The 15,148-nt window shown below is 41.7% G+C and overlaps 1 protein-coding gene across 1 annotated transcript in view; it reads right to left on the bottom strand.

Annotated features, from left to right (window-relative positions):
* The window catches only part of KMT2A (lysine methyltransferase 2A), a 342,071-nt gene that overhangs the window by 262,408 nt on the left and 64,515 nt on the right, over positions 1–15,148 (bottom strand). Inside the window, exon 2 of the mRNA XM_082273407.1 lies at positions 2,256–2,325. Within this exon, the coding sequence (XP_082129533.1) occupies positions 2,256–2,325 (70 nt within the window). The remainder of the gene's footprint in view (positions 1–2,255; positions 2,326–15,148) is intronic.

The raw sequence follows: 15,148 nt of genomic DNA, 5'->3' as shown, positions 1-15,148 counted from the left end.
TGCCAAATGACTTTTTAACTTTGTATCCCTTAAAGGTAGGCGAGAGAAAGGAAAGGGATCTCAGCCCTTTTTTTAATGATCAATGGGGGAGGCTTTACAGGCAGTTCCCCAATGTTCCCTTAATGTAACCCAGAGGCTTGTGCAAAATATATTTACTCCTGAGGGTTCATTCCACTCCATCCAGGTTGCACAAAACGTGCATTATAGAATCTCCTATATGTGGCAAGTGTTCAAGGGATCACAGGGACCTGATTCACTTTACTTGGCGGTGCCCCAAGTTACATCTCTACTGGGTGGGAGTGTTGAACACTAACAATACTGTTTTTCAGATATCCATACCACTTGATCCTAAACCAGGCCTCTTAGGCATTTTAGATGACTTTCCGTTACTGGCTCCCACAAGAGAGGCGGTAGCCAGAGCTTTTTTAAGCCAGGAGGGTAATACTCAGTTACTGGAGTCTACAGATGCTCTTTCTCACAAAGAATGGATACAATGCATGGGTTGGAACCCTTAGATTAGTGAAGCACCATCTACCAACATAAAGGGGTTAACTACTCCATGGTTAAGCTAGGACTCAGTCTAGTGAATATAACTCTATGATCTACAGCAGATGCCAAAGGAGGGGGTTACATCTCTGAATATGTATATCAAGGTGGACACTGTACAGACTTTTATATGGCCAAGGTGTACTATGCTTGTATTAACGTGCTTACTCATTAACACATGTAATGTTCTTTGCAGTTGCCTGATGTCATGGAATTACTCTATTTGTAATGCCTATTGTTTTGCGTTTTGTTTTTCATAAAACTTTTCTTGATTTAAAAAAAAAAAAACAACGCAACAATGGGTTGGTTTTAACTAAATGTCTTTTTCCCTGCTCTTCCTGTTGCAGTCAGTTTAATTCTGTGAGGAGGGAGCAGGGGGCGTGGTCAAACCATGCTGTGTGTGCCTATGGAACTACACAGCCCGGCTTGGGTGTGAGAGAACTCACTTTGAGGAGCAGACCGTGCTAGCAGGGACTCTAGAAAAGGACGCACCGGACTGCACTTTGCCAATTCATTGCACAGAGCAGGCAAGTATAAATTTATTTTAAGTAAAGAAAAATGCACTGCTCCGCTCTTAAATAATCTTTATTAAGTATATATTTTTTTTTTTCTTTAAAGTGCAATGAGTTATGCTTTAGTAACACCAAAGTACATTAATGTTAATGTCCCATAAGAATTTAGGTTCTTTTTTAAAATCTCAATTGTGCCCTCACAGGCATCAGTAAAGGGAAGAAATAGAAGTTATTTTTCAATAAAACTGCTTTTATTTTAACGCCAACTTGATCTGGAGTGCTAATCACTAGAGAATGTTAATTATATTTAAAGCAAAACCTCACTGAAGAAAAACAAAAAAAAAAAAGGCAAATCCACCAGTACAATCAACTTTTATTAAAGCAAACTCTTGCACGCTGCTAGGCAAAGCCAAAAGTGCAGAACATAGCCAACATATTTATATAAAGTGATAAAGTTAAGCAATATTTCAACTTTTGCTTAAAAAAATGCTAGTGTAACAACTATTATACAAGATGCCAACATCAACAATAGCAAATATTAGAAATGCTGTATATTCAATTCAATATGTATATAGAAAAAACATCTTAAAAATTAAGTTAAGTTACATTAGCGTAGGAAATAGTAGGAACTCAAAAGGAACATCTTTTCCAACTTTGTACACAGCACTACACCAGTTTATAGGGTAACGTGATATATTATATCTTATATATCTATAATTTTTTTTTTTTTTTTTTTTTACATCTTACTTTTTGTTGTTTTTGTGTGAAGCAGGTCCACCTTTAATGAGAAATTAGGGATCCAAGGCTCCTGATGCCTACCCTGTGTGCTGGTCACAGTGCCAATGAACTCCCTACCTGGAACCCAACGCTGCAATGAAACTAACAAAGAAGAGTTCAGAACTTAACACTTCCAGGATCATTCACAGGAATCCTGAACACAGAAGTCGGCCACAAGATTGGGTATATAAGAGGATGTTGAAGGCAAAATGCTTAGATGGTCTTTCAGAATTCATTGATGGGTGCATTGACCTCTTTTGGAATGGTTTCAAAAGTGTTTATAGACCCATACACCTGGTATAGGAATATGAAACTCATCTGACACAAATATAAGCCCTTCAACACAGGCCTTTAATGAAGCGGACAGTGAGCACATATGTGAATGGGCCATAACACAATAAATCTAATGAATTTAGATACCTGTGGGGAATTTTGTAGGGCTGCGCGTTTTAACATCTTCATCTGGGCCAAATCCTAGAAAATGGTCCTCCTGTGAGAAAAGAAAGATTTGGCATTAAAAGTAATTCATTTTCAGCGATGTTCTCTGGACAATTTACACAGCACAAAAAAACAAAAGCAAAAAGCATGCGTGAGTCACACTGCGCCTCCTCAATGGTTGGACAATCTGAGACCTGTGAGGTGTCCCAAAAGATTGCGAGGAGGGAGGGGGAGAGGAGAAATTCCGCTTGGATCGCCTAGGCAGCCCAACCGGAAGTGGGTACCTGTCAAAACTAGATTTCCCCTCTTGGGTGGAGCCCCACTTTAAAAAGCAATCTAGCACAATAAAACAAGACCGTACATCCCCCCACCACTAAAGAATGGCTCATCACTTTGGACAAAATAGCCGAAATGGAAGAGACATATGTCGAGAGACAGCCCCCAGGCCTATATTTCCAATTGGGCTTGCTGGACTCATTTCAAATCCACTGCAGCATACTCTCATTTAGTTTCTTAGAAACACCATGATCCTGCTCCATGTTCTGGCCTCATCCCCTGGTATACACCTTCATGATATGCTCTCCAGGACATAAAGTCTTTAACGCACCATGATATTGTTTAATACCCAACCCCAACTACCCCACAAACAATTAAGTAAATATCCAACCAAAACTATTTACAATGTGATGTTCATCCGAACATGCTGACAAGGCGGCTTTCTGGAGGGCGGGAGCCAGGGGGAGTTTTTTTCCTTCCCCCCCTTTCTCTTTCTGCCCCTTCCTTCTTCCCTTCCCCCACCTTCTGCCCCCTCCACCCCCCCCATTTTTCCTTTCTCCACAATGACTTAATGTATACACACCTCATAGGCTTGTTAGTAGTACATCAAATTCACTATACAGAGACAACTGAGAAGCTCGACAATGCTTGCCCCTGCTACCAAACAAGATGTAGCTCCTGTTTCACAAATATTTCCTCATAAATACCAGCAAGATCTGTTCTATTAATCCCCCAAACCCACCTAATGCCTGACACCCATTTCTGTGAGCACAGTATACTCTCGGCTACACTCGTCCATGCCCCTCACCTTGATCTAACTGTTTATCTATCTAATTGGTGGCTGGACACACAATATTAGCCATCAGGTTTATTGACAATCCTTGTCGAATGTTTAGTCTCCGACGAAATCAAGCGATACTCTGGTTTATTCTGTATTTGTCACAGTTCATCACACTTGGTCTCTGTTGGACTGCTTTATACATGTGTTCTGTAATACTTTTTGTAATGTTTTATATCTTCAATAAAAAAGTTTGAAACTAAAAAAAAAACAAGACACATTTTCACAATCGTGAGATTCTGAAAAGGTTTACCACAGCTATAAAAATATTCTTTAAAAAGCTACATGGTAGCAGACTTGCAAGCCCACTACCCAACTTTCACACCATGCTGGAGGACAAAGCAGATTATACAAGAGCAAAGCAGAGAGAGCTCCATTGCACCATGCAAGCTACATATTTTCAGATTTAGACCTATTGAACTAAAAAAAAGCAGAGTGGTCTCACCCTGGAACTACAATTCAAATTTACACACACATATCAATAAACTAAAAAGCACAGGACACCACAACTGACAAATTCCTAAAGATATTTAGTTATTAGGCCACTTGCACAAAAAACCCTGGGATTGAAGCTAGAGCAGGTAGATGCCCCTTGTGCAAGTGGCATCTACCTGCTCTAGCTTCAATCCCAGGGTTTTTTGTGCACCTGGGAGACACAGGGGCAGCATCCAGCCAAGATGCCTGCAGCCTGTCAAAGTCTATGCCATGGCTGGACAGGGCTGAGCAGTGTATTGAATGGTACACAGGTTAAGGCCCAATGTTTTCAAGGACAAATGCCAGGAACAAACATTCTTTATTTTGAGCGTTCATCCAAGAACACATAGGGCCATTAGAGTACTCCTCTGTACAGTACTACTCGGCACAGCGCGCTCCCAGCACGAAGACCGGGGTCTTACTGAGAGCCCCGGGCCCCATACTAATGATCAGGACCGGTGTTCCGTGAAAAAACCATACCCTCGTCACTTCCGGTTCCGCTACGGAGGGTATGGATTTCTCACGGTAGTTAAACTTGCGGCGGGTACATTAAAACACTTCGGGTGCAACATAAATCATGTCCTCTCCTATCGCTGTAACATCCCTCATCTCCGGTAATAAATATAAAAGCGGATCACGGAGCCGCGATCGCCGTCACATTTACGTCTCATACACCCGCCGCCGCTTTTATATTTATTACCGGAGATGAGGGAAGTTACAGCGCTAGGAGAGGACATGATTTATGTTGCACCCGAAGTGTTTTAATGTACCCGCCGCAAGTATAACATTAGAGACAGTGCTGTGATAATTTCATGCCCACCGAGCATGCGCACTTCTCAAATTCTTTCTTCTTCAATCACGTATCCGGGGCTCTGAGCATGCGCACTACTGCGCTGCTCAGCTGTTTCAGACCGGAAGTGACGAGGGTATGGTTTCTTCACGGGGTATGGTTTTTTAACGTTACACCGGAACTCCCGATTCGGGGTCACCTGATCGCTGTGGTTACCTAATTGGCTACCACAGGGATTCGTCACTGTGAAGCCCACCCCTGTGTTTCTCACTCTGTGAATGGGGAGGGAAAATACATTGTATCTTTCTCTTTCCTTGCAGAGGGGGGTGCATAAAAAAAAATAAAGAAAGAAAAAATACCCAGTTCATGGTTTGATCTAGGTTAGTGCTAGGGTTATTGTTTGGGTCAAGTAAGGGTCAAAAGGTCAAGGTCAGCATATTTTTGGACGTGATTTCGTTTTTTTTTTATTATCAGTGTCTGTGTGTTTTAGGTAGGAAAAAAAAAAACGCAAAATTTGCACTATTGCTTCTGGACTGTACTATGGGTAAAAAACAACAAATAACATGTTATCATCAGGAGCAGGGGAATTTATTTAGGGTTGTTCTTTGGTGGTAGGTTATGGTAGTAACAAGAAAAATACAGCTAAATGTAAAAAAAAAAAAAAAAAAAAAGGGAAGAAGTGGAGATATCCACAACTACTTTCAACCAAACGAAAGCCCAATTTGTCCTGAAAAGAAAACAAGGTATAATCCACCTGGATGCACAAAGTAGTTGTAATGATAGGTTCAGTTTTACTAAAACATGTTAGCAGGTTACAACTTTCTTTTACCTGATAAGTACAAATAAGATTTATTAACCACTTAAGCCCCGGAGGATTTGGCTGCTAAAAGACCAGGGGGTATTTTGCGATTCGGCACTGCGTGACTTTAACGGACAATTGCGCGGTCATGCGACGCTGTACCTAAACGAATTTGACGTCCTTTTTTTCCCACAAACAGAGCTTTCTTTTGGTGGTATTTGGTCACCTGTGCGATTTTTTGATCATGTGCTATAAAAAAAAAAAGAGCGTACATTTTGCAAAAATAACAATATTTTTCACATTTTTTTATATGAAATTCCCCAAAAAAAAATGTAAAAATCTAAATTTTTTAACATTTTCGGCCAATTTGTTTTATGCTACATACGTTTGGTAAAAAAAAAAAAAAAAATCGCAAAAAGCGTATTTTTATTGGTTTGCCCAAAAGTTATCGCGTTTACTAACAAAGGGAAAGATTTTTTTCATTTTTGTTGTTTTTTTTTAAACGCGTAATGGCGGCGATCTGCGATTTTTTTTGCGGTACTGCGACAATGCGGCGGACAGATCGGACCCTTGACTGACATTTTTGACACTTTTGGGGTTACCAGTGACATTTCTACAGTAATCAGTGCTATACATATGCACTGTTACTGTAAAAATACACTGGTAGTGAAGGGGTTAACTTTATTTGAGAGGGAGGGGCTGTGTGTGTCCCTAGGGGTGTGATTCTTACTGTGATTGGTTGTGGCTTGAGCTGTAGGAACACTGATCAACGGTCCTACATTGTAGAACCGTGTGATCAGTGTTTCTAAACAGGGGAGAATGACAGGTGGCTTGTTTACATCAGCCGCCTGACTTTCTCCCTCTCCCCCGATGATTGCCGAGTGACCGGCGGACATCGGGTCCGCCGGTCACACGCGCGGGGGGGTCCGTGACCGCGCGGGGGCGCGCGCTCGCACCCCAGAGCCTCACAGGCTAGCGACGTAGACCTACGTCGCTCTGCCTGTGAGGGGCTGACTGCCGCAGTAAATATACTGTGAGCAGTCGGCAAGCGGTTAATGGATTCAGTGTTGGCTTTGTGGATTTTTGTACTTGTTTGTAAACAAAGGCATCTGTATTTCTCAAGACATGCCTTTGTATCCAAGTAGACATACAGTGGTTATAAAACGTATACACACCCCTTTTATACAACCATTATTGAATCACATAATAATTATGATGAATATATAATCAAATTATTATTTTATATAAATTCTGAAACCACTTTTTCTCACTTATTTTCAGACTTCTTTTCAGACTTTTCTGGCCATGATGTGCTCTCTCATCATTGTTGATTCAAATGATGTCTTTGCCCATATCCTTTCTTTTTTGGAACCATTTCAGCTACCCCGCCATCTCTTTCTCCCCCGCTCTTACCTCGGCCAATACACCTGCCTCGGCCCCGGGTAAGACAGTTGCTGTGTGTGGGGGGATGATTCCCCTCCCCTCTCAGAATTTTCGCCCTTTTAACTATCTTAATAAGTAGTATTTTTTTTTTTATTTACTCTGGAGCATTGGTTATTTTTTCGCTATTTTTTTGTTATTTTCCTATATTTATTGGATATTAATTTACATTTACAGACCTAATGTCTCAAATTAGCTCCTGAAGAGTGGACAATGAGCCACGAAACGCGTAGAGCCTATAAGATATGAAGATATACCATTTGAAGACTGATTACATGTTGTTTATATATACTAGTTTTTGACGGATTTATTTATTCATTGACTGATTATTATGTAAAAATATATTTTTATGAATTGATATACTTCATGTTCAGCTTTTGATTTGTATAATGTTTATATTGATTCTTATATTGCTGTATCCTCAATGAAATATGTAATAAATTATTAAATTTTATAACATTTCATATTACTATTCATGACTGGAAACCTCACTCAAAGTCCCACAACTTTCTGCCTTTTTCCGTATACACACCCCTGTTGAAATGTCAGGTTTCTGTGATGTAAAAAAAATGAGACAAGTCATTTCAGAACTTTTTACACCTTTAATGTGACCTATAAACTGTATAACTCAGTTAAAAAACAAACTGAAATTTTTAGGTGGAGGGAATTAAAAATAAAAAACTAAAACAATATGGTTGCATAAGTGTGCACACCCTTAAACTAATACCTTGTTGAAGCACCTTTTGATTTTATTACAGCACTGTCTTTTTGGGTATGAGTCTATCAGCATGGCACATCTTGACTTGGCAATATTTGCCGACTCTTCTTTGCAAAAACACTGCAACTCGGTCTGCACAGGGCATCTCCTGTGCTCAGCCCTCTTCAGATCACCCTACAGATTTTCAAACTGGATTCAGGTCTGGGCTCTGGCCGGGCCATTCCAAAACTTTAATCTTCTTGTGAAGCCATTCCTTTGTTGATTTGGATGTATGCTTTGGGACATTATCATGCCGAAAGATGTTCAGCTTTCTAGCAGAAACCTGTAGGTGAAGGTTTTGAGCCAATATTGACTGGTATTTGGAACTGTTCATAATTCCCTCTACCTTGACTAAGGCCCCTGTTCCAGCTGAAGAAAAACAGCCCCTAAGCATGATATTGCCACCACCATGCTTCACTGTGGGTATGGTGTTCTTTTGGTGATGTGAAGTGTTTTTGCGACAAACCTCTTTCGGAATTATGGCCAAAATGTTCAACCATGGTTTCATGAGACCATAACATTTTCCCACATGCTTTTGGGAGACTTCCGATATGTTTTTGCAAAATTTAGTGGGGCTTGGATGTTTTTCTTCATAAGAAAAGGCTTCTGTCTTGCCACTCTACCCCATAGCACAGACATGAAGAATACGGGAAATTGTTGTCACATGTACCACACTGCCAGTACTTGCCAGATATTCCTGCAGCTCCTTTAATGTTACATAGTTAGTGAGGCTGAAAAAAAGACATCAGTCCATCCAGTTCAACCTATGATGTGTGTGTGCGTACGTTTACTGTTAATCGTACATCATATACCCCTGTATGTTGGGGTCTTTAAAGTGCCCATCTAATATTTTTTTTTAAACTATTGATGCTCCCTGCTGATACCACTGCTTGTGGTAGAGAATTCCACATCCTTACCGCTCTGACAGTAAAGAACCCCTTACGTAGTTTAAGCTTAAACCGATTTTCTTCTAGTTTTAGGGAGTGGCCCCATGTCTTATTTCAGTGGTCCTCAACCCTGGCCTACAGGGCCCATTAACAGGCCAGGTTTGCAAGATAACTGAAATACATCACAGGTGATATAATTTGCTGCTCAGTGATTGCAGTACTCTAGTCTGCATCTCCCCAAGGTAATACTTAAAATCTGGCCTGTTAGTGGGCCCTGAGGACCGGAGTTGAGGACCACTGTCTTATTGTATTCCCTATCTCTGAAACGTTTGTTCCTTATGCTATGGTCACCAGTACAGGATTTGTACATTGATATCATATCTCCTCTCAAGCGTCTCTTTTCCAGAGAGAAGAAGTTCAATGCTTGCAGTCTTTCCTCATACCTGATGTCCTCCAGTCCCCTAATTATCTTTGTTGCCCTTCTCTGGACTCTCTCCAGTTCCAGCACATCCTTTCTGAGGACCGGTGCCCAAAACTGGACAGCATATTCAAGATGTGGCCGGACAAGAGTCTTGTAATGTGGGAGGATAATCTATTTATGGAATAAATCCCCTTTTTAATACATGTCAGTATTCTGTTGTCTTTGCTTGCAGCCTGTTGTCCACTAGGACCCCCAGGTCCTTTTCCATCTTAGATTCATCCAGAGGTTCCTCCCTTAGCAAGTAACTTGCGCTTGTATTTCTGACACTCAAGTGCATTACCTTACATTTTTCAACATTAAACCTCATCTGCCATGTAGTTGCTCACCCCATTATTTTGTTCAGGTCTGCTTGTAAGGTTACAACATCATATTATATATATATATATATATATATATATATATATATATATAGGCCTGCTTAGCTCTGTATCATCTGCAAATACAGAGATTATGCTGGATATCCCATCCTCTAGGTCATTTATGAATGAATTAAACAGGATTGGTCCCAGGACAGATCCTTGGGGGACTCCACTTTCCACACCCCGACCAATCCGAGAACTCCCCATTTATCACCCCCGTCTGGACCCACCCCTGGAGCAAGTTCTCAATCCAGGTACTCACCCTATGGTCCATACCCACGTACCTCAGTTTGTACAGTAAGCGTTTGTGGGGAACTGTGTCAAATGCCTTTGCAAAATCCAGATACACCACATTCACAGGCCTTCCTTTATCTAGATGGCTGCTTACTTCTTCATAGAAGGTTAATAGATTGGTCTGGCAAGAACGATTTTTCTTGAATCCATGCTGATTACTACTAATTATACCGTTTTCATTACTAAAGTCTTGTATATAGTCCCTTAGCATCCCCTTCAAAATTTTGCAGACTACTGATGTTAGGCTAACTGGCCTATAGTTCCCCAGGATATATCTCTGCCCTTTTTTAAATATTGGTATCACGTTGGCTTTTTTCCAATCAGCTGGCACCATACATGTCTGTAGACTATCCATAAAGATCAAGAACAATGGTCTGGCTATCTCCTGGCTGAGTTCTTTAAGAACCCTCGGGTGCAAGCCATCGGGTGCAGAAGGCCTCTTGGCAGCCTCCCTGACCAGTTTTCCTCTCGTCTTTTCATCAATTTTGGAGGGACATCCAGTCCTTGGTAATGTCACTATGCCATATTTTCTCCACTTGATGATGACCATCTTCACTGTGTTCCATTGTATATCCAATGCCTTGGAAATTATTTTGTACCCTTCTCCTGACTGATACCTTTTGACATTGAGATCCTTTTGACATTGAGATCCCTCTTGATGGTTTGGAGGCGCTCTGCGGACCATGGCTTTTGCTGTAGGATGCGACTAAGAAAATGTCAGGTAAGCCCTAACAGAACAGCTGAACTTTATTTGGGGTTAATCAGAGGCACTTTAAATTATGGCATGTGTGTACTGACTCCTATTTAACATGAGTTTGAATGCGATTGCTTATTCTGAACACAGCTACATCCCCAGGTATAAGAGGTTATGCAACCACATTATTTTAGTTTATGTTTACTTCTCCAGCCCCCCATAAAAGATTTCAGTTTGTTTTTCAATTGAGTTGTACAGTTTATAGGACACATTAAAATGTTCTGAAGTTATTTATGTTTGTCAAATTTTTTGACATCACAGAAACCTGCCATTTTAACAGGGGTGTGTAGACTTTTTCTATCCACTGTACTGTGCATGCATCCTCCACTTCTGAAGATAACGACTATTTCTACACAGAATTTGCACAGCTGCTAACTAGGAATTGCTAAAGAACTCTAACACGAGAGAGGGACAGAGAATGGTTTTGCAGAGAGCAGCCCCTAATCCTCTTTTTGCAGGTTCTCCAGGGCACAGCACTGGATTGAGATCAGGCAAGTAAGAGGAAGGGGGGGTGGGACTGGGGGGTACTCTGAACACAGAAGGTTTTCTCACCTTAAAGCAGAGAATGCATTAATGGAAAAAATCTAATGCCTTTAAAACCACTTTAAACTTTGCAAATAAAATAAAAATAAAAAAAAGTGATTGGTCTGTGTCGAAGTTAGAAAGCCCATAAACTGTGGTTTATTTATTTGAAATGTATCAGCCCTGATGTTCTGACTGCCTATCTCTGCCCAAAAATTCCAAGACCGTACAAATACCCCCCAAACTACCGATTTTTGGAAAGTAGAAACTCCAAGGTATTTAGAAGATGCTTGGAGAGTTTTTTTTTGGGCTACAAACAATAGAAATGTATACAGGGGCATCTCAACATTAGAATATCATCAAAAAGTTCATTTATTTCAGTAATTCAATTCAAAAAGTGAAACTCATACTTTATATATAGATGTGTTACACAAATAGTGATATTTCAAGCATTTATTTCTTTTTAATTTTGATTATAGTTTACAGCTAGTGAAAACCCAAAATCCAATAAAAAAACATTTGTATGGAGTCTCTCTTCACAGTTCGTTAGTGATGCACTTGCGAACTTCCGTATCACCCTTCAGAATCAGATCTCCCAGACCCATCTCAGGAAAGTCCTTACGCCATCCCTTAAAGAGTGTCAGTATAAGTAGTATGGATTAGGGATAGACCAATATGTTTTTTTCAGAGCCGATACCAATATTTTGTACATTTAAAGTTTTGAAAAATAAAGACAATTTTTGACACAAATCTGGTATTGAACATGTTCATTTTTGTTTAATGCTTAATGGCTGGCTTGCTGGCACCCTGCGGTGGGTGGCTGGCTGGCACCTTGTGGTGGGTGGGTGGCTGGCACCTTGTCGTGGGTGGGTGGCTGGTACCCTGTGGTGGGTGGCTGGCACCTTGTGGTGGGTGGCTGGCTGGCACCCTGTGATGGGTGGCTGGCTGTCTGGCACCCTGTGATGGGTGGCTGGCTGTCTGGCACCCTGTGGTGGCTCGCTGGCCCCCTATGGTGGCTGGCTGACTGGCACCCTGTGGTGGCTGGCTGGTACAGTACAGGGCCTGTGGGTGGGTGGCTGTCTTGCCCCCTGTCTGTGGGTGGCTGGCTGCCTGGCACCCTGTGGTGGGTGGGTGGCTGGTACAGGTTGGGTGGGTGGCTGGTACAGGGCCTGTGGCTGGCTGGTACAGTGCCTGTGGATGGCTATGATACACTCCCACAAGACTAGTCCAGACTCCAGACGAGGGTGTCCAAGGCGAGGGAGGCGACGTAAGAAGGCAGAATGACGTCACAAAAATATCGGCAATATCGGCCAGTTCCGGGGCCGACACCCATATATCAGGGAAAGTGCATATCGGCCCTGGATATATCGGCCTTGCCGATAATCAGTCTATCCCTAGTATGGATAGCCCGAAGTAATGATTTATATATATTTATCAGAGCTGGAATACGTACCGTTGCTGATCAGTTGGTCCATGGGATGTGAGGAATGTTGTCGAGGCATCGGAGCAGCAGGAGGTTAAATAAGAAAGCATCTTATGGTAGTAGAAAAGGTGAGTGGAAGGGAGTTGAAACGATTTAGGCAGTTCAATTAAATAATTAAGTTTCATAGCAGCCATGTGGAACAAGGACATTGCTTTTGGGAGTGCCAAATCCCATACGCTTTATATTCTGATGCTTGTGGGAACATAGGATTGCCATGAAGCCCAAGGTAGCAGGAAATGTAGTTGGACAGATTTAGCTTCTTTCGGATCTCCCAAAAAGCTATAACTGTATTACTATTAATATGTTTTGTTGCAAGGCCTTAGGGAAGAGACTGAATTTTAGTATGCAAAATGCCTGTTAAGTGATAGGGGGAGACTAGATTGGTTTCTAGAACAAAGTTAGCATAGGTTGAGGAGTTAGACAGCCGGTCAAAACTAAACCGCAATAGACAGGATAGATTATACATCCTAATAGGCATATTAGCCCCGTTCTCCTCGTTCTTCAGAAGATACAGCTTTGTGAGCGCAATGCAAGGGTTTTTCTTGCACCATATGAATGAAGTAATAGATTTATTGAGTCTGTGTATATCCTGGTGTTTCAGGAGGGAAATAGTTTGTAGAGGATATAACAGGAAAGGGGAATTTACCATTTTAACTAGGTGGCATTTTCCGAAGAGGAATAAAGCGAGTCATCTAAGCCTTAAGTTACATTATGATTTTGCTGAACTAAGGGGGAAAGTTAAGATGGTATAGCGAGGAGTCCTTTCCTATTGTTACACCTTGGTAGACAATGTAGTATTGGGCAAAGGTAAATGGAGAAAGGAGATGAGAAGTCCCACCTCGAAGAGACAGAGTCAGTTAAGCCCCGTATACACGTACCGATCGTCGGCCGAACGATCGGCCGTCTTTTGTCCCCAGGCTGTCCTGTTCGCTGAAAAGTGCAAAAGACTGCACACGAATTTTGTCCGCCGACTGCAGAAGTGATGTCATGTGATGGTTAACTTTCCCTGTGTTTTTTCTGAGCATGCCCAGTCTTGCAAATCTGCTGTCTGTCGGCCGAATTCTGTACTGACTGGCGAACAATCGGCCGTTCTGGTGTCGGCATACAAAAATTTTAATGCTTGCAGGACAGATTCTGTTCGGCCGAAAGTGCACTGTCGGCTGTCGGAAGCATCATACTAACAAGCCAAAAATCGGCCGATCGTTCAGCGGCCGAACAGTTTCGGCCGACAATCGGTACGTGTGTACGGGGCTTAAAGGGCAAGAACTCGCTTTTGTCATAATTTACATGTAGACCAGAGCAGGTGCAGAAAACATCCAAAATATTTTGTAGAGTATTTAAATCAGCAAAAAGATCTCTGAAAATGAACACCTCATCAGCAAAGAGGTTTATGCATAGCTCATTTGTGCTTATGCAGATGCCATGAAGAGGAGCCAAAGTTAAGAATCTCGATAGTGGTTCCAGGGCAAAATTGAAAAGAAGGAAATGAAATGGGGGACATTCCTGCCTCATTCCCTTATATAGGGGGAATACGTCCAGAGATGCCTTCAGAAGCATTCATCTTTGCAGATGGATTGGAGTACATATTCCATAAGAAATCAACTATGCGTCCTGTAAAGCCAAACTTCTAAAACCAGTAATAGCCAGTTTAAGTTGACATTGTCAAGGGCCTTTTCTGAATCTAGTTATAAAATCGCTAAAGCCTTCATTGGGTGGGATCTGGTATATTCTAGGACAGTTAAAACCTTGCAAAATGTTGGAGGTCGCAGATTGACCTGAAGCTAAGCCCATGTGGGCTGGGTGAATTAAGAAAGCATGGGCTAAAGGCATGAAGAAATGATTTTAGAAAGTATTTCAGCACCCAAGTTAAGCAAGGAAACTGGCCACAAGAACCTGGGAAAGTTGCGGTCTTTACCCTTTTTTGGCAAGAAGTTTGACATTGGCGAGGGAACCAGGAGGCCATATACAGTTGTGTTCAAAATTATTCAACCCCCAATGAAATTGATTGTTTTGGCCAGTTTGACATTGATTTTGATCATTCAGTCATCCTGCTTACAATTAAATCAAAGAGGCACGTGTAGCTCAGACAAATATAACATAACATTTAGAATGAAATAACCACCAATGTCTTTTCTGTGCTCACATCATTATCAGTTTTATTCAACCCCCAAGTGACATTCAATCTTAGTACTTAGTACAACATCATTTTACAGTTATAACAGCTTTTAAACGTGAAGCATAGCTTGACACAAGTGTCTTGCAGCGATCTACAGGTATCTTCGCCCATTCGTCATGGGCAAAAGCCTCCAGTTCAGTCACATTCTTAGGCTTGTGCACTGCAACTGCTTTCTTTAAGTCCCACCAGAGGTTCTCAATCGGATTTAAGTCTGGTGACTGTGATGGCCACTCCAAAATGTTCCAGCCTTTAATCTGCAACCATGCTCTAGTGGACTTGGAGGTATGCTTGGGATCATTGTCCTGTTGAAAGGTCCAACGTCTCCCAAGCCTCAGGTTTGTGACTGACTGCATCACATTGTCATCCAATATCTCCTGGTACTGAAGAGAATTCATGGTACCTTGCACACGCTGAAGCTTCCCTGTACCTGCAGAAGCAAAACAGCCCCAAAGCATGATTGACCCCCCGCCATGCTTCACAGTAGGGAAGGTGTTCTTTTCTTCATAGGCCTTGTTCTTCCTCCTCCAAACATAGCGTTGAGCCAT

Source organism: Pelophylax lessonae (genome assembly GCF_965119305.1).
Source record: "Pelophylax lessonae genome assembly, chromosome: 12".
Lineage (NCBI taxonomy): Eukaryota > Metazoa > Chordata > Amphibia > Anura > Ranidae > Pelophylax > Pelophylax lessonae.
This window is presented reverse-complemented; position numbering and strand designations above follow the sequence as displayed.